This window comes from Corylus avellana, chromosome 2 (assembly GCF_965113065.1).
Source record: "Corylus avellana chromosome 2, dhCorAvel1.hap1.2, whole genome shotgun sequence".
Classification (NCBI taxonomy): domain Eukaryota; kingdom Viridiplantae; phylum Streptophyta; class Magnoliopsida; order Fagales; family Betulaceae; genus Corylus; species Corylus avellana.
In genome coordinates this window covers 44,796,255-44,816,363 of record NC_142491.1, presented here as the reverse complement: position 1 = coordinate 44,816,363, position 20,109 = coordinate 44,796,255, and the positions used below count along the sequence as shown (strand labels likewise).

Here is a 20,109-nt window from a genome sequence, read left to right as displayed (position 1 = left end):
AAAAGAATTATTTGGCCACCTATAAAATTATTGGGCGTTGGCCAGCCATCCCAAGTGACAGTAGTGTTAAAAGATTGTAGTGACAGTGAAACAGAAAATATGACAATAACGGTAATCAAATTGAAAGTAAAAGTCAGCGATCAATGTGACAATAACCGTATGACATGACATGATATAATTTAAGTTAAACGATTGGTCCATATTAAAGCTTGTTGCATCCGGTGATTGAGTGCCAATTTTTGGCTGGGTTCTCTATCCTTTTTCTTTTTTTCTTTTTTTTTTTCCTGTTGGCTTAATTAATGTTAATAGGAAATTTGACTTTGCAACGTGAAAAAAATATCTCACCGTTGATTTTTCTTTTTTCGCTAGAATGTCCATGGCTTGGCTTCCGTCTATGACAATCTCCGTGGGCTGTGGTGTGGGGGGCATTTACGGAAGGGAATATTTAATTGTTTCCCACCGGTAGAGATTTTTTCAACTGTGTTGACGGATATTTTGTCGGCGAATAAAGGATTCCCTACTTTTCAATGTAATGTGAATACGTGATGCTATTTCAAACCCAATTGTACCACCCACAAGACTTTTCCGGTGCGGGCCGTTGAAAAAATAGATAATGGTGCTGAAATGATCATGCCATCGACAGCCCTGAGTCACATACCAGTACTTTTATTTCCGGTGAGAAAAGAGACATGACCTATAGACATCCGGTATCGGCTTGCACTTTTAACTACCCTTTCATTTCGGTCTCTTTCTTATTCTATATTTATTATGTGATCTAAATTCTTACCTTTTTCTACGCCCTCTGTTGTCCATTTCTCATCCATCTCAGAATTTTACACGCCAAAGAAAGATTCTAGATTATCAAACAAAGAAAAGACCACTCATCCAATTCATCCAATCAAAACCCAATACTAAGTACACAGAGAACAAACAATTTTTATGTTCGATCTCGATATAATTCAGATCCATCTTGAAGTAAATTACATAACATATTAACAATAGACTTCAACATTATATAAACAAAAATTGGCTCGAATTTCAATTCTTCCACATGTTTGTACACCCGGCCAAAAGCCAAAGATGAGTGATCAAGAACGAACGGAAGGAGGAGGAGAAGGGGAGGGGTGGTGGGCCCGGGAGAGCTGGTCGACGAGAGAGAGTAGGCGGGCTTGGTACTCACGCGCCTCGTGGACGGCCTCGGCCTCCAGCTCGCCGAGCTGGGAGCAGAGGCGCTCCTCCGCCTCCTCGGCGACACGGAGCCTCTCCCACGCCCTCTGCAGATCCTTCTTCATCTGCTCCTCCCTCTCCTGGCTCTTCCTCAGCTCCTTCTCCAGCTCCTCGTTCCTCTTCCTCAACGACGTCGTTTCCTCCTCGCCCGTCTCACTGCTCCTCCTCCTTCCACCATTCCCATCTCCGAATACACCCATTGTTTCCAAAACTCTCTCTCTCTCTCTCTCTCTCTCTCTCTCTCGCTCTGTAGCTGTGAATTCTATACCAAGAAGAGATATCTTTGGTTGGCTCTGGTTTTGCCTACCTGGCCTTAGGACGTTTGTGTGTTTATATAGAGGCGCAAACCCGTGTGTCCAGGTTCAATGTATCTAGTTAGTCCTTTTCTCCAATTTCGTTAGTGCTCACGCACTCCCTCTTCTATTTATTCATTTTTCTTTCCTTCTTTTATTGGGTATTTTAACATGCATAAAATATTTATTATAAAGTAATTACAACTTAATGTATCAGTTCATATATTATAAAATAATTAATAATTAATAATTAATTTTAAAATTATTCACTCAAGGAATAATTCAATTAACTATACACCTGCCTTATAAAGCGGAGATTACTATATCCAATTTTTCTCTTCTTGTAGACCGGTAAAAAAAACTGTTTAAATTGTTTAGAGTCTATAAGAATTATCTATTTAAATAAATTGCTGAACAAATTAACATATATTTAGACAGATGATTCTCGTCCCATATAAACTATCTTAGAGTGTAACAATAATTTGGACAAATAATTACTGAATATCCCAATCTTTAATTTTATAGTAAATATCTTTGTACCTCGTACATCGACGTGGAAACACGCATGTTGGGCAAATTGAGAGGTTGTTGCTTGCGTTACGCAAATAATATGGGAATCGCTATCAAACCCAATTAATAATAATGAAATAGAAAGAAAAAAAGAAAAAACAATTAATAATAATAAACCGAATCTATTGACTTTCTACCACCCACGACGACAAACTCTAGCGCCAGGGTCCTTCCTGTTATTATCGTTACTGGGACTAAGATCTTCTTTATATAATTCTTAGGAACTGTTTCATACATAGTTTTTAAAATCTCAATTATTATTTTTAATTAAATTAACACTTAAATGACTCAAATTCTATTTTAATAAGTAAATTCTAATAATTTAATAACTAATAAAAATTATTTCTAATACCATATTAAGTTATCAAAAGTTTAAACTAATAAAAATAAGTAAATTTAATTATTTAATTAATAATTTATTAATTATAATTTTTTTATGTTTAAAATATATAATATTTATGTTTGTGCGTCAGGTAAAACTTCTCAATCTTAATCATTTAATTTTATATCAAATTCAGGTCGAGTTGTTTTGTTGATTGTATGGTTTTCATCGATTATTGAGTCTTGTTGGAGCTCTCCCCAGTCCCTTCTGGGCCTTCTCCCTCTTGTAATTTTATTTTCTTTTTAATGAATTTTTTATATCCCTTAAAATAAGAAAAGAAGAATTATTTCCGATTTATACTTTAGCGTGCTGACATCCAAAGTGCGCTTCAACTTTTGTTTGTGGGTCAACTCCTATACGAGTGCGCTTTCGTATTCTGTCCCTTTTTTTTTTTTAATTTTTTTTTTTGACTCCTCTTTATTATTATTATTATTTATTATTGGTTATTTTAATAGAATATCTACCTTCTACTTTCTTCTAGGTTACGCGTATCATACTCGAGCCGCCACCCATGACAAATTGAGAAGTTGCGGTGCTTTATACGCCAATAATATGGGAATAGCTTACGATTAGGCGATTATATTAAACTAATCTAATTACAAGATAAATAATTATAGTTTATCCCTTTAAATTTAAACTTAAATAATAATATCTCTCAAATTTTGAATTTTTGTTTTAAAAAATAAAATAAAATAAACATATTATTCTTTTGTGGTTTTCCTCTCTTATGTTTTGGCCAAATTTGGATTTTTTTGTCAATAATTAAGCAAAATACAATGTTCATGGAAGCAATTGACAGAAAAATGGTGTTACACAGCCCGAATCACAACACACCCACGTCTTGATTTTGAACTCATAAGCCATCATCCCTATTTGTCCAATAGAAGAAAGAAAAGGGTGAGGATCTGATCCTAAAAAAAAAATTAAAAAAAAAAAATTTTGAGGAGTATTATTTTATGTAATTATTGAGATTTGAGAAGTTTCCTCCATTATCTACGGCATGTCGTGTCACGTATAACTTGTGGTGTCTCCAATCCCTCCTTCCTCATAAAGAGGCATTGTGGCCTCTAGTCAGAGTTTTATATACTTTCGTTTTTTATTCCCCTAGGGCGGTTTATTAAATAATTAATTTAACTTTGGCTTCTTAGTTTTTTTTTTTTTTTTTGGTAACTTCATTCTTTAGACTCATGAATTACCACGCGATTTGATAAATTTTATAAACTTTAAAGCCTCTCAATTTGAACCTCTGACATTTCAATTGTAGTCAATTTGAACATTTTCGTCAGATTTTAAATGTTAAAAGTAAGACAATGACGTTTATACCCCTAACTTTTTTTATAAAATTCGAAATTTTTTTTTTTAAAAAAAAAAAAAAAAAAAAAACGAAAATCATGCATATTTTGGTCTTTTTAGGTATTCTCGTTAAAAGTTAACGGCTAAATCTGATAGATGTAGGGGTATCAACCCGGTCCGGTTTTCCGGTTTTGGCCAAAACTAGGGTATCCTGGTTCTTGGTTTTGGGAAACCGGAACCGTGAATCGGGTCCCGGTTAACTGGGGTCTCAGTTACCGGCCAGTTTCGGTTTGCACCCAATCCGGTAACCAGTTTTTTTTTTTAAAAAAAAAAAATTGTTTTTTGGCTTAAATTAATTTTTTTTTGACAAAACAACCACCAATTCTAGATAATCAAACAAATCCATACCCAAACCAAAACAAAAATAAATTCATTTAGGTAGAACAAAGAAAGATCTCACGAAGTAGATATGAGCAAGCAAGTAGTTGGAGAAGGATTCCAACGATCGACACCAGTCAATAAGTAGATCTCATTGTCGATAACAACGTACTAAAATTACATCAAGATCATTGACGGATGTGACTATGAGAAAAAACCTCATTTTTTTCTCTCCTCTGCCCAATGCTTTTTATTTTTTTAATCTTCTCGGTAAAATAAAAAAAAAATAGAGTGAGTGGGTGCCTGGGTGGGGAAGTGGTTGAATACTGCTGGTAGAGAGATAAAAGGGGAAAAACTAAATTAAAATAAAATAAGTGGTGGGTCGTGTGTAGGAAAAGAAAGAAAGAAATTGTAAATTAATAAAATAATGAAGGTCAAAATGGTAAATTAAGCATCAAACAAAATTCCACTATTACCCGCACTTGTTTATAGCTTTAAGGATAAGATATATATATATATACCCGGTTAGTTTCGGTATTTCCGGTAAAAATCGGGTGCCAAAAATTGAACTAGCTTTTGGTTTTTCCCAATCGGAACCAGAACTGGCTTCTCGGTTTCTCGGTTTTCTGGTTTCGATTCTAGTTCCCTGGTAACTTTTGACATCCCTAGATAGATGGGATCAAATTGATAAATTTTGAAGTTTAAAAACTTGTCAAATCGCGTGGTAATTTAGAGTTTTAAAGTGAAGTACTGCTAATTTTTTTTCTCTTAGCGAAATGAACAAAAATATCAAAATAACCAATTTAAAAAATAAAATAAAACAAAAACAAAGAAAAGAAGGAAAAAACCGGTCCACAACCAGTCATGCTTTGGCTACGGCTCCTTGTTTTTAGTGTTTTTTTCTTTTGTTGTTTTACTGTTTTGGTAAATTTTATAATAATATAAGAGACATTTTACATGTTAACGGTTTGATTAAACCAAAAACTCTAATGACAGGGAATTGAAAGGAACTAAAAAATAAAACATCCACAATAACTTTTGATAATTTAAGGGTGATATTGCAAAATTCGTAACAGTTTAAAAGATTAAGTAAAGTTCATTCAAAAAAAATAATCTATTCCACTTTGATTAAAGCTGGTAACCTTCTTTAACTAACCCCATCATATCAGTTACTTTTATGAAGAGAGTGAGATAATTTGTCGTTTTGGACATAATAATGCAATTGTTGTCCCACTACTTGGACTTTGATTGCTTTTTAGGGATGAAGTTAACTTTAAATTTAGGGATTAAGGATTAAAATTTGTTGTGAGGGATCAATTGGTAAAAAGTACCTTAAGTTATATATATATATTTTTTTACCTTAAAAGATTTTTTTTGTTGCCATAAATTTGCTTTTTTGTCTTGTAATCTGGAGGGACATGGTCTCTGATGCTTTTTTTTTTTTTTTTTTTTTTTTTAATTAAAAGGATGAGAATGGGTGACCACTGTAGTTTCATTCCTTAGGCGTGACTATCGGGGTTTCCATCCACTGTGAAATGTCTAGTTTGAGCCATATCTACTGCCTGGGAAGGCGAGCCCGTCACCACAACCCCACCAAAGTGTGAGCTGGTAGAGCCTCTTCATAGTAGCATCTAGTCTCTGATGCTCTTGATGCTGAAAATACTTTTTTTTTTTCCTTCCTTTTTAATAATAAATGAATTTATGAAGATGTTAACTAATTACTCTCTTGCAATAGATATAAAAATATCAAATTTTGTTATGACTTATGAACCAATATTGTTCTAACAAAACTCTGATTACATTAGAACCGACAAATTTGGTTGTCAATATAATAACCTTTTTGTCACTCGAACCCTACAAGGGTCCAGCTCAAAATGACATCTAAAGAGAATATCCGAATATAACCCACAGAGGCTTTATGGGTCAGGCTCCCCATTGCCCATTGAAGAGTCCCAAGAGGTCACGTAAACTTAATTTATGAGTCAGGCCCCCCCCCCCCCCCCCCCCCCCCCCCCCCCCCCTAGGCCCTAACTTTATCTCATGTCTTTGTCCATATGGGGATTGAGAAATACCTTACTTTTTGAAATGAACCATCCAAAATCTGATTGCAAATAAATAGGGGTCGAAGAAGAAAAAAAGTTGCTAAAAAGTGTAAACGACTGATTTAGGGTGATCGAGCCACTTCTTAATCAGAAAATAGTTCGGCCACTCTTTCATGATCAGTGACAAGTGATTAGGTCACCTTCAAATCACTTTCAATTCGACCTCCAATGTTTTAATTTTTGCAATGCACTCCCTCAAACTTTCAAGTTTTTGTAATTTGATCAATTTTATCTCAAACTTTCATATTGCCCCTAATTTTTTTTTTTAAAAAAAATCAGGGTGGCTTTGCCCATCTGGCCATTTTCGCATATCCAAATTTTTTTATTTATTTATTATTTATTATTATTATTTTTCATATAAAAAAAATTATAGGCAATATGAGAATTTTGAGATAAAATTAGTCGAATTGCAAAAATTTGAAAATTTGGGAGAGTGCATTGCAAAAATTGAAACATTGGAGGTCGAATTGAAAATCGCCCAAAACTTTAAAAAGGGTAAAGTGTAATTTTTCTTTATCTCAATTATAGAGCTCTTGCAATCAGGTGCAACAAACTCAAGGGTTGCATTTCCTATAGTGTCATGCTCAAAGAGGAGAAGAGACAGAAAAAACTTGAAGGAAAATTATGAGAGGAGGGCCCTTACCCTAACAATGTGCTCGAACAAATGGGCCTTGTTTGGATAAGAGATTCCCTCTTACAACAACTTCAAAGATAAAGGGGGTAACGATAGGACTAGAGATTTCCAACAGAAGATATGTGGATTGTCTGGTTTTTTTCTTCGTTCTTGTTTTTAAGAACAAGCAGCGACAAATGGTTGTACAATCTCGTCAGTGAAATTCACGTGAACTGTTCCAACAGGCATACAAATGAAACTCATTACATTAGGCTAGGTTTATGAGCCATCAGATGTACGAAAATCATTATTTATTTATTTTTGAGTTTAGTTTATTTCGATATAAAATGTTTTTCTTGTTTTTTCGGTGTTAAGACCAAAAATAAATAGTGGTAAAATTGAAAACATTTTTAATTGACAAGAAAAACATTATTTAATTTATGTAATTTTTTTTTTTTAACCCGTAAATAGTTTTCAAGTTTTAGTTTCTATTTTTTTGCAGTTCATTGTTCGTTGTCGTCGCAAATTGCCTTCACTGCCAACCAATCCACCACCACCACCAGAGTTCGCTGAAATTTGCCACCAGTGTTTATTGGAAGTCACAGGCCATTTTTGGTAGCCGTCGAAGGTCATCGACCATTGTCATCAATAAATTCCATTAATAAATGCCGTTATGGACGACTGTCACTGGTTTTCAGTATAAGTCAAATGTCGAAAAATATTTTATGTCGAAACAAACGAAATACATTACATGAAATAGACATTAAAAAGTTAGCAGAAGCCTAATGGAATGATCTATTTAATAAAGATTGATAAAATTTATTTCTTAAAAAATAATTTAATAAAAAGTTATACTTTAAAGAGCTCTCGAACATTTTTTTCCCAAAAGTAACAAGAAGCTCATGGGTATGGAGCAGAGTCCGGAAAAAATTTCGGAAAGGCTCTCTGCTAAAATAAGTCTCACGGATTCGGGTTGACTAGACGAATCCATCAGAATCCGGGCTGACAACTGGCATGGTCTACCCTCATTGAAGGGCCTCTTGTTGGGGAAAGTGGATGAAGCCCTTGGCCCATTGTTTCTCTTGTGAAAGGCCCAGACAATCATGAATGAGAATAGGTTTAGTCTTAGAGAGAGGTTGAGTCATATTTTATTTATTTATTATTATTATTATTTTTTTTTTTGTGTTTGGTGTGATAAAAATAATAGTAAAATCAAAAATAATATTTGTTTGACCATAAGAGTTTCTTTTGTTTCAAAAAATGGTTTTTGTTTTAAAATTTTGTAAACAATTCTTGAGTTTAAATTTCTCATTCTCAAACCGTCACCACTGCCAGAAGTTGTCAACTATTTTCCGCCATCGCTCATTTTCTGTACAAGTCAAACGCTGAAAAACATTTTATGGGAAATCATTTTTCTAAAATATGATTTTTTTTTTTTTTTTAATATTTTCCTACAAAAAACATTTTATATCGAAATAAACAGAGCTTTAGTTTTAGTATGAAGTTACGAGCTTAAATGATTTTCTTTTTTATATAACTATATGATTACCTTGTGCTAACAACATGGAGCATTTGAGTTGCCCAATAATTAAGTATTAAGTCAAATTGTATTAAGTCGCTAAAGAGATTCAAATCTCCGCCAACAATGTAGAGGGAGAGAATATCCACTTATTAGTTGAGGCAACAATAGGAAATACGGTTAGGAGATCATTATATTATTTGTTATACTAATAATTATGTTATCTATGACCAACATGTATATGTAATCAACAACTTTTTTTTCAATGGGTAATTCAATTTGGGGATCATGCTTTATAAAGCGGAGATTGTTAGTTTAAATCATCTTCCCCTCTCATGTGGACATCTTCACTTAGTTATAGTATCTAGTTAATTATAGTGGATGTGTATTTTTGTCTTTTCACTTTTTGAAATGACAAAAATACTCATTCACTATCTATAATTAATTAGATATTATCCAGTTTAAATCTTAATTAAGAAATTGATTGGATATCAAATGAATATTAAATGATAAGGGCATAAACCCTAGTGTTTCATAATATATGAAGAGTGGAGAAGCAAATTTTATTTATTTATTTCTTTTAAAAAATACATGTAAATTGTAAATCCAACATGGGCTTTGCTAAATTAGAGGCCCATAGAAAGTTGACAGCTGCCACTGCCGAATGGAGCAAAGCCCATAAACGTATTATTTTTCTTTTTTTAGTTCGCCTCTCTTGCCGTCGCCGAGGATATCTTGTACAGTAATTGACAAATTGTCATTTTCTATGTATTTAGAAACCAGACCGGGTTGGACTTCTATAGCAATTCAGTGGGAAATTGGAGAAGGAATTGTTGACGTCGTCTTACCATTTTGATGCTAAAACTACACGACAACACTTCTATTATGAGCCTGAATTCCGTACCAGATACACAAAATAATGTTAATTCAATGCAAGAAATCTATAAGAAAAGCAAAATAAAATAGAGAGAAAAAGAGAGGGAGTGGCTTACACCACGACTCTGTTTGCTCTACGCAATCCTTAAATTGTTGCTGTATTAAGCCCTGTAATTGGGTTGGATAAATTTCGTTTCGTTTCTTCGTTATCTTGGAGTAAGTTTCTTATCTCTGTGTTTATTTTTTCTTTAAGATTTGCTGTTGAATCAATGTGTTTTGAATCGTTCGTTCGGTAGCTAAGATCTTTATCCTCTTGATTTTTTGGACACCCAGTTCCTTGATCTGTTGCTTTCTCCAGTTTTCATGGCTCATTTATTTGCATGATTTATTGCCCAAATTAGTTTTTTTTTTGTTATTATGTATGTTTGTGTTTTTCTTTAGAGATTTGATCTTTTGTGTGTTAATCTGGATATGGGTAACTTGGGTCATTGATTTGTTGCTTTGTCTGCGTATACAGGTAATGGAGAATCCTTGAATTTCCCATTCATCAGCGTTTTCCAATCCGAGGTACACACACATCAATGGATTAGAGAGCTTCGTTTGTTTACAGATATTTGGCGTTGTGTGTTTGTGTTCATTTCTTTTGATCCGTGAATGTTTGAGAACATATTATTAGTTTTTCATGCAAAACTATTTGAGAATTCATGTTGGTTCTCGGTAACTAAGTTTGGCGAAGAGTGGTATGGATTGTGTTTGTGATGGAAATGCACTGTGAGAGGGATTGGGAATTGGGGATGTAGTTAGACATTTCTGCTGAGAAAGATGGATCTACATGGTAATTCTCAGCCCGAACCGGGAAAACTGGAGCAAATTGTTTACCAATTTCGAGTAAAGAGCTTGCACATGATTCTAGACTCGAGGGTGCCTTCTCTTCGTCGACATGATCGTAGTGGTGACCTATCATCGGCTTCTCGGGCGAGAAAGAGTGAGAGATGGTTCAACCTAGCACTGGGCGACCGCCCTGCAGCTTTGGATAATGTAAACTTCTGGCACAGAAGTCCGATGGATCCGATGATAATTGATGTAATACTAGTTCATGAAGGGTCTAAGTCTACGGGGGAATATATTGAGACAGTTATAGAGAGGTGGGTTGTTCAGTATGAATATCCACGAGTTGTGGCTGCTCAAACCGGTGAAAGTTCTGCCTCTTATAAGAAAACATACAAGAAGTCTATAATACTTTTACGGGCTCTTTATTCACAAATGAGGCTTCTCCCAGCATATAGGATCTTCCGGCAGCTAAGTACATCAAGTCAGACTTACAATTTTGATATCATTTACAAGGTCTCTTCATTTAGTGATCCGTTCTCTAGGGCGGATGAGGAAGTGATGGAGGAATACAGTTTCACTCCTGTAGAGACATTCCCTGGTCACCTTTGCATATCCGTGACATACCGTACAACACTATCCGATTTCAACCTCGAGCATTCAACCTCGTTGCTGCCTAAGATTATTACAGATTATGTTGGTAGCCCCAACACTGATCCTCTGAGGTCTATTCCCTCTTCAGAGAAGGGTGTTCGTGCCATTTCCTTTCCACTGAGAGGAGTACGGGCTCCATCTCCCGGGCCATTTCAACGCCCACACAGCTGGACAAGTGGCTTCCACAGAGCAGCTTTTTCTGCACAAAGTCAGCCCATTGTTGGATCTCCACCTGCATATCGCCCATCTCCTATGCAATATGATTATCCATCTCCACCTACTGATATTTACGGTAACAGAGTTCAAAATTATAGACCACCAATACACCAAAAGGCTATCAGTTATGATGATTATCAGCTTTCGCCTCCATTCTCACCATCCCCATCTCCGTCTTCCCCATCGTACATTGCCAGTGGTAATCCTATGCAAAAACGTGTACGTCCAGAAACTGCCCCTGTAAGTATACCACTTCCAATCACGGGCAGAAGTTCTAGACACCTTTCTCCCAGTTCTTTCGATCCAAATAGAAGTTCTCTTCCACCTTTATCTCCTAGAAGCAGAAGGGCTGATCCTTCATCACAGGAGTCTCCATCTGGTATCACGTCTTTTAGGAAAATAGAGGCTTTAAGGTCCGGAGAAGTGCAGAATCATTATGCTGGTCACAAGGTAGTCCTAATTTTCCAATCCAGATACTTTTCTAGTTCTACATTCCCACTCCTGAAATTCAATACTTATTTTTGTGGTTATCTAATGAGACCAATTATTATGTGCTTTGTAGTTGATCAGAGATAGCAAAGATGATTCAGGGCGGTTTTCAGGATTGTTATCTTCCAGTGGCTCACCACGTATTGGATTTTCTAGAAGTTCCAGCAGATTATCTTTCCAGGATGACATGGATGATAATGACTTCTCATGTCCTTTTGATGTTGATGATGTTGATACATTGGATTTGCAAGCCAGGTACTTCAATTTACCTCATAATTATAGTTATAAAAAAGTTCATAAACCATCCATAGAATTGGTATCAATTTTGATGCCGGTAAGCTTACATGTATTCGGAGGTTTTATCCTTTGATTACCCAGCTACTTCACTTGCATTCAATGTTATAGTTTTCCAACTGTTGGTTATAGGCTTGCAACTTCTTGAACTGCTTGTTTAGTTGATGTTGAGGAAGACTCTGGAAAAGAGTGTTGAAGAAACATTATCTCACGATCTTGATGTGCATTTTATGATTGAAACTAAATGATTCAGTTGGGTTGGGTCTGATCATCATTCACTGGGAGCAATTATGCTTGGGCTTTCTCTTCTTCTTCTTCCTTTTTCTTATTTTTAATTTTTAATTTTAATTTTTGTTACTACTTTTTTTTGGGGTTTAATCTAAGTTGAGGGTTGCATTTAGACTAGGGAGTAGGGACGCCTGTAATTTGATCTTGAGCTTGTTAGATGGTAAAAAACTTATGTAATGGAAAGAAGTAAGGAAGTGGAAAGGAGGAGGAAGAAGTAGTAAGGAAGTGGTTGTGGATTATAAATATGGCAGCGTGTGGGGTGGGTGATGTTCTAATGATGTTCATAGGGCATATCGATTGGGGATTTGAAACAATATCAAGAGGGGTTGGGAGGAGTTTTCTAATCACACTAGTTTTGAGGTTGGTGATGACTTCACAAATAGATTTTGGTATGTCGTGTGGTGTGGGGAGTAGGTCCTCAAGGTAGCTTTTCCGGACTGGTTCAGTTTGTCCGTTGTAAGGATGCTTTAGTGGCATATCTTTTGAAGTTTTCTAGTGACTCTCATAAGTGAAATGTTAGCTTTCTCAGAGTAGCTCAAGAAGGGGAGCTGGTCTTTTCATTGTGTTATACTTCTGATGATTGCATAACCAGAAGTAGCAACATCAAAAGCTAAGTTCTAAGTGGATGCAGAGCAATGTTCTGTTTTTCAATTCTGACCAGGAAAGTGTGAGTTGTGAAAACACTCTCAGTCATACTTGTTGCTGGTCAAAATTGCTTTGTGGAGTGGGTCGTTTTGTCAGATAAGGTTTTTGGATGAATCTGGGTTTTAAATACTTCCTTAAATACTTCCCTTCTCTTGAGCGCATTCCACACTGAGTCCAGGCAAAGCCTATCAAGCCATTGGCTCCTTCTTTGTGTTACCGTACTCGTCCATCGTGCATCTGCTGGTTGCATAGGTGTTCTGTTCTTTATCTGTACATGGGATTCTCACTTTGGTCCCTCGTGCATGGATGCAGCCAAAATCCAGAGGTCTGACATGTTGGATTCTATTTCTCTTTCACTTGCATTGCTGGCAACAATTAGGGATTGTAATTTACCATTATGCACTTGCCTAGGTATTGTAGTCTTAGTGTTCATGGGGAATGGCACTGTACTAGCAATGCACGCTGGTAGTCTTGTTCAGTAAATATTATCCTTGGTAACGGACCTTTGTTTTTTAATTTTTTTTTTCCAGTATTTACTGTTTGGTGACCTAATCTTTCCAAATTTTTTCCCTTGTTCCTTATTTAGTATGGTAAAAGTGATCACTATACTCTGATGGGCAACATATGATCTCTGGTTTATGGGCTTTGAGGATTTGTCAAGACTAGATTTTTTTGGAAATAACGTTTCACTTGTTTAAATTAATCCGTTTCAGCAGTTATTGCTTGTGCTTGAGTTTGTGGTTATGTAATACTATCTCTTCCAGCCTACATCATTTTCTTAGGCTCTAGATTTGTATTCACAATTATTTTATTGCCATTTTACAAATATGCATGATCTAAAGCTATAGTACCATTTTGTTTATACTTTGTTTAAAAATTTGGGTGAACAGTCAGAATCTTGATGGGAGGAAAGCTTCCGAGTTTACTTCACAGTCATTGCCAATTGGTAGAAAATCGCAAGATGCTGCTGTTGGCGTTCTTGTTCACATGCTGAGGACTGCACCTCCTCTGCGCCAAGATTCAAGCTGTTACTCATCCCATTCCATGAAGACTGAACCCGAGGGAGGAATGGCTACAGCTTCCGGATTCTTTATGCCTCGAAAGACGGCCGATGCACTTGACGAGCTCAGGAGTTACAGAGAAATGAAAGACCTTCTACTCTCTAAGAGTGGAACCCGGGTGGTTAGCAAAGAAGAAGCTTGAGCCTGCTGCTTTGATGGGTTCTTCTTTGTTTAGAGAGAAACCTGAGGTCCTAGGAGAAAGGAGATTATGTAGTATGAAAGGAAGTACTGACACCATGGTTCTTAGGTTTCAATAGACTGGGAACTTCAGGATTAACAGATTGTGTACATATCATGACTGAGAATAGTCATTGCACTTTCGTGATCATTGCTATGTAAAAATATTTATGACCATTATTGTGTTAAAAATGCTTACAGGTAAAAGTTCAACTCTGGTTTGCTGCAGCCAGCAAATTAAGTTGACTTTCAAGATTTCAGGAAGAACAGAAGTGTAGACAATAACAATAAGCTTTTATACGCAATGAGTGTGAAAGCTGCTGTAAATTCTTTGCATTAGACACGGTGGAAGCTCTGACAAGTTACTTATAGGCTGTTGGAATTAATATTCTTGTTTTTTTTTTTGGACATAATTACTGTTTCTTAAGCATGATGCTTACAATGCGAATAATAACTCAAACAAGGTAAGTCCAACAAATAATCAAAAAGACAAAATAATAGAGTTGTGGACCTAGGTTTCATTCCATGACATCAATTTTACGATATTTTCAGATTGTCCTTGATTTTTCTTTGTTGGGAGTGGGTAATGCCCTTGGAATCGGGTTGAAAGGGCCTGAATGAACCCTTTTACCTGAGTAGAAGGTTCACTCGCCCAAGCAAGTTGGTCGGGCTCCCTTACTTGTGTAAGGAGCCCTACTTACAATACTTTACAATTTTCTTTAGTCATCCACTTCGGACAAGAGATTGTAAGAGATTTCAATCCAAAAAGAAAGAGAGCTTAGAAAATAAGAAATTGTTTACATCTCTCAGAGGACAAGCTATTTTTATATTGTACGGTGTTAATTAGGGTTTAGGGTTAATTGGATTAAAATTATATTTTGTCTGCATCAAACATCAAGAAAATAATAAATAAATAAAATTCAAATATGTTTTATGCCTAAATAAATATGGCCTTAAACGAAAATCAGAGAAAACAAAAGCTGCAGGATACGAACTTAAAAGAAACATAAAATTGAACTTTTGAATAATGAGCAAGAAAACTTAAAACAACAAACTTTAGACTTTAGAGTAATGCTTATACCATATATATACCACACAAATATCCCACAAATATCTCATTATGTTGATGTGATAGTGCCAATTCACCTTTTGGATCAACCCTTGTTAAAAAAAATAAAAAAATCAAAGATAGATTAGCAATGCCACATCAGCATAATAAAATACTTAATGAAATATTGGTGTATTATATGGAATTACTCCAAATTAATCTACCCAAAGCATGTTCTTTCTGCCCAGGCATACAATCCTTTGTCCAAGACACGTTTATAAGATTTTTTGAGAAGAAATAATTATTTGCGTTCTTTGGAAGTTCTGAATGAGGTAAAACTACCCAATAGTATTGCAGATAATTTGATTTTGAGAAGCAATACTAACTTTGTATAAAAATCCAGAAAGTGCTACAGAGTATTGTGTAATTGTAGATAACAAACAAATAAACAGGAAAAACTCTGTTCCCAGTGCTTGTATAGGATGATAAACTGTAATTAATTTTCTTGGAGTAGTTTTGAACCATCAAAAGAGAACAGGTGCACTGCGTTGTTGTAACTAATTTCTGCAAGTTCTTCCTTGGTCATATCAAGAAAGGATGCAACATATCTGAGCACCTGCAAGGAACATAAAAAAAAAAAAAAAAAAAAGACACTATTTTAACCTTGAGAGTCATATATTTACTTTAACCGAGTATATCACAGAAAGAAAAAAATCAAACAGACAGCCTCGGGTCAGCACAATGGAAGAATTACCCTAAAAAGTGAAGTGAAAGCAAGTTCTAGTACTATACATTATTATGGAAGAGCCATGATTGCCAACCCAAAGTAATTTCATGAAGCCCAAAAAAGTTTCTTTATTTCAACTTCACCTATAATCCATGTTTAGCACTAGTAACTTGTACAACAACAAAACACAATTTATTTATTCCAAACACCCTCAGAAAGTGAAGTGAAAGCATGTCCTAGGTAGTATACATGATTTTTTTGATAGGTAAACACTACTCAATATCCCAAATAGGATTGAACTAGTGGCCTCACCCTCCGCCTCTGATTTATACATTATCAGCATAGCTTTAGTAATTTTTTGGACCGAAAAATGCTCTCATCATTCAACTGCTTCAAGGACCATCAAAATCAACACATGAGAGAGAGACAGAGAGAGAGATTGTTTTTTGTACTCCCTTCTATCCTATATCCAAAGTAATAGAAATGGATCTTTTTTTTTTTTTTTTTTTTTTTTTTTTTTTTTTTTTTTTCTATTCCTACAAATTTACTGTAATTATCCACATTAGTTTAATATGCATGTATCTTACCACCAAATATTGGGAATAGGCCCAATCCTACTTCATGAATCTCTAATTCGCTAACTGTCAAAAAGCTTTTGTAGTTTTTAACTTATATAGAACGTAAGTCTTTATCTACTCTGCCTTTTTACACCCTTGTCATTTTTTCTACTTCTACATGTGTCAAGCTGCAAGGAAGCAAGCCAAAAATTACAAATTAATTTGGTCTATTGTTAAGAACAGGTAATTAACCAGTCAAAAAAAAGATGGCTATTGTACGAAGACAGAATTGCAATATACTAGTGCATTCAAGGAGTGAGGATCAAAGCAAGGGGCGCGTACATTCTGAATGTTTGCTGGATGATTCATTGTCTCTTTTGGCAGTGTTGATGCATCTCTTACAGCATGGGACAGATTACTAGAAGTTCCAGCATTTGAAATTAAATTTCCCCCATGCCCTTGGAGCTCTTCGGGGATGGAAGGGTCTCCGTCGACCATAAACAGTGAATCCGGTTCTGACTTTGGTAGTGCGTCAGGTGCATCTGACTCCAATAAAATCCTTTCAGAGGGTACCTACAAAAGGAAATTGGACTTCCTAAAATTTTCTGCATTTGGAATATTTAAGCTGTAGGAACTCATCAACCTTAACTTTTTCCTCTTCTTTTAATAGGAAAAATTGAAATGAGATTAACTTACTGTCCTTAACATTTTCTTTGCTTTTCTTGCTTCCAAGGACATAAGATATCCAGAGAATGAAAAGTAAGCGCCAAGCTTGGCAAATTCTGGTACCATTTCAGCCGAGCCTAGGTATGAATGAAGAATAACACCAACAGGAAAAGGTCCCATGGATCTGAAGATATAAAATTAAAAGGAAAGAGGGCAAGTGATTGTGAAAAATAGAGTGGTACAAGCTACAATTACATCAAGATTTGAACTGCTTCAAGCCTAACTTTATCTGGTTATTATACAATAGGATTGAAATTATCATAGGAGAAATGCAGAAAGAAACAATAAGTCATAAAAACATCTTAAAGCAGAATTTTAGAAGAATAGCCACGTCCCATTTATTAAGAAGCCAAATGCCTTTAAGGCTACACAACACCTCCTTGCAAGCACAAATATCAGAAGACTTTTAGTTGATATTAGATCATGAACAAACAGGTCCAATTTGGGTCCTAACAACCTAGAAGAGCCCAAAGCAAATGCTCCTAGCCCCGATCCAATGCCCACATGCTGGTGTACAGCCAATTTTAAAAGTAGGAAGTTTGGGGGATATTGCAATTTGGGTGTAACTTTGAGGAGGAAGAGCGAGGAAAAGGGGAGGGGGGGAGTTAGTATAATGTCCCTAAAATAAAAATTTGCAAATGCAATCTCCAAACCACAAGTCCAAAATAAAAAAAAGAGTAAAAACCCTCAGCATGAAAACCTGTTTCCATTCAAGAAACCACTATGAAACAACTAATGCATCTCTCTGATTTGTATTTTAGAGACCTGACCCAGAAATCAAGGACTGCAATAATCTCTTTAAATCCCATTGGTTAACACCATATAACTTTTTGCCTTTTATCCTCCTAATAATCCTGAAGTAAAATGTACATACGAATAGAAATATCATTACGGAGCATACTTCATTATCTTAAGAAGATCACCAAATGCACGAACACAATGGATGGATGCTGGTCTTTTAAACTCTATTGCAAGCAGAAGTTGTTGCCGAAATACATCAATCTGGAATAAATAAATTTAGAAATAAACATTCCAGTAGCCATCACTAAAACAAAACAATTTATATTGTATCAAAAAGTTCAGAAAAAAGAAAAAAAAAATTAAAGAAACAATACTTTTAGTCATCCAACAGATAGTTCGAGATAGAAACTGCAGACGATGATGCAAGGAATCACTAAATTAGAAGAAAAATAAAATCTATCTTTGGCCTTTTTACAAGCACTAAAATGATTGCATCCACATGCCAAGATCAGAGTAAAAAATATTTTGTGTCATTGAATTGGAAGCTCAAGGGATACATAAACTACTAATCTAGGTAATATTTGTGAATTCGGAGTTTTGATGGTGATGAGTTATAAAGCCTGTGTATGTGTATCTTTGTTTGTATGCGGGTGTTGGCATCCATATGTTATAAATTACTCAGAAACCATCAAAAGTGGCATGATGAAATGCAAATAATTCAAGAAATTCCAGGAGCAATTTGCATCCTAAACTAATTAAGCTTTGAACAAATCCTTAAACACAGATACCACTAATTGTGGTAAAAAAGGCAATCTTGTCCTATATTAATACAAGTTTGAATCAATTACAAAAATTATAACTACTTGGAAAAGGAGGTCTGCCCCTCCATCAAATAATAGTTATCAACAACCAATCCATACGCTCCACTGAGGGGTGTTAGAGACTTGTAAAAATACACAGGGAAGAACTCCGTCAAGCATCACCTCAAAACAAGTGTGCTGGACCAAACAAAAATTAAATCTGCATAGAGGTAAATCCAATGTGCTTTCCACTAAGAAGAAATAAAATTAAGTTGTCAATTTGAGAGGATAAGTTAACTATGGCAAAACATGTATGAGAGGGACTCAGACTGGCCCTTTGTTCTGGTACGCCTAACATTGAAAAAAAGAAGAAATAAACCACTCATGGATTTCAGCTTAGCGAAGGATGAGAAACATCTAGACCCATGAAGAGAGAAAAACTTACAGAAGCATTGAGCAACAAGTATTTGGGATAGCAAAACCTGATCTGTGAAATCAATCTCTTTTCCCCGTGAACCTTTGTCCAAACCAATCTGAAAAGAAAAAAGTTCAAAATGCATGTTTTTAGCTATAGTTACAGTGTTACACCAATAATTATGTTATATGAACCAATATGCCTAAAAATGCATGTTTTTAGCTAAATATATATTTTTAAACCAAAAGCTTACTAAACCGGTATAAGTGACCAAGGAAGCAACAAATTCCTTCATGAATCCCTGTCCTAAATTTGACAATATTTTTCCCATTAAAAAAAAATTACATATGTAAATAAAAAAAAAAAAAAAAAGAGCAAAAGGAAGGGGAAGAGAGAGAATGACCTCGCCAACAGCAGCAGAGGGAGTGCGCTCAAGGCACTCCTTTAACATGTTGAACCAGTTGGGAGTCCTCTCCGCAACATACCTGCAATATAAAGAGCATCAGCTAAAGTGAAGGCCTAGGAGTTTCACGCATTATCTAAGCAGAAACAACAAACTTAAATGGTCGATATAACATAATTAGACACAAACGTACGGTCTAACGCTTCTGGGTCATCAACAAAGGATTAACATTTTCTTCAAAAACAGGAAGCAATCAATCAATCAAGTAACAAATTTCTTACCAGGGGTGGAGCCCAAAGCAAGGGATCACACTAGGATAGTTCTCACCCATCTGTTTCACCAAATCCCAGTCTTTCTGCAAGAACAACACGCCATAACTAGAAAAGTGCCACCACAAGCAGCTAAAAAGAAAAAAAGAAAGAAAAAAACGAACAGAACAAAATGGGTGCTTGTGTACCTCGGAAACGCCATTAACGGCAAAGCGAACAACTCCAGTGTCGATTGCTTTGGCAATCAGCTGGGGCGCCTTACTCAATATTCTTGGGTCTTGAAGGTGACAGTGTGCGTCGAACAATTTCATCATTGCCTCTCTCTCTCTCTCTCTCTCTCTGTGCCTCTCACCTCACCGCTTCCAACCATGCCAGCACTTACGCTACTGCCACTGCGGATCGTAGGTCCCAAAATACCGGGAGCCCAAACCAAAACCCAAAATCCGAATCTCTCTGGCCCAGCCCACTTCTTGGTAAAGTTTGTGTCTTTATTCGTCTTTCTTAAATTCCAAAAAGAA

The 20,109-nt window shown here is 35.6% G+C and overlaps 3 protein-coding genes across 3 annotated transcripts; 1 reads left to right on the top strand and 2 right to left on the bottom strand.

Annotated features, from left to right (window-relative positions):
- Positions 1-968: 968 nt before the first annotated feature.
- LOC132167244 (protein RESPONSE TO LOW SULFUR 3) lies at positions 969-1,553 on the bottom strand. Its single transcript, XM_059578152.2, has one exon. The coding sequence runs from the start codon at positions 1,425-1,427 to the stop codon at positions 1,089-1,091; it is 339 nt and encodes a 112-aa protein (XP_059434135.1). The 5' UTR covers positions 1,428-1,553; the 3' UTR covers positions 969-1,088.
- Positions 1,554-9,129: 7,576 nt separating this feature from the next.
- On the top strand, positions 9,130-14,274 carry ATG13 (Autophagy-related protein 13). The gene is made up of 4 exons (XM_059574811.2): positions 9,130-9,469; positions 9,771-11,401; positions 11,514-11,695; positions 13,558-14,274. The coding sequence occupies exons 2-4, from the start codon at positions 10,076-10,078 to the stop codon at positions 13,868-13,870; spliced, it is 1,821 nt and encodes a 606-aa protein (XP_059430794.1). The 5' UTR covers positions 9,130-9,469; positions 9,771-10,075; the 3' UTR covers positions 13,871-14,274.
- A 928-nt stretch (positions 14,275-15,202) lies between these two features.
- LOC132167653 (TatD related DNase) lies at positions 15,203-19,990 on the bottom strand. Its single transcript, XM_059578667.2, has 8 exons — positions 19,780-19,990; positions 19,604-19,677; positions 19,323-19,404; positions 18,987-19,037; positions 17,865-17,965; positions 16,934-17,087; positions 16,580-16,810; positions 15,203-15,569 (listed from the first exon to the last, which is right to left on the bottom strand). Exons 1-8 carry the CDS (start codon positions 19,903-19,905, stop codon positions 15,450-15,452), a joined length of 939 nt encoding a protein of 312 aa, XP_059434650.1. The 5' UTR covers positions 19,906-19,990; the 3' UTR covers positions 15,203-15,449.
- Between the last annotated feature and the right edge of the window lie 119 nt (positions 19,991-20,109).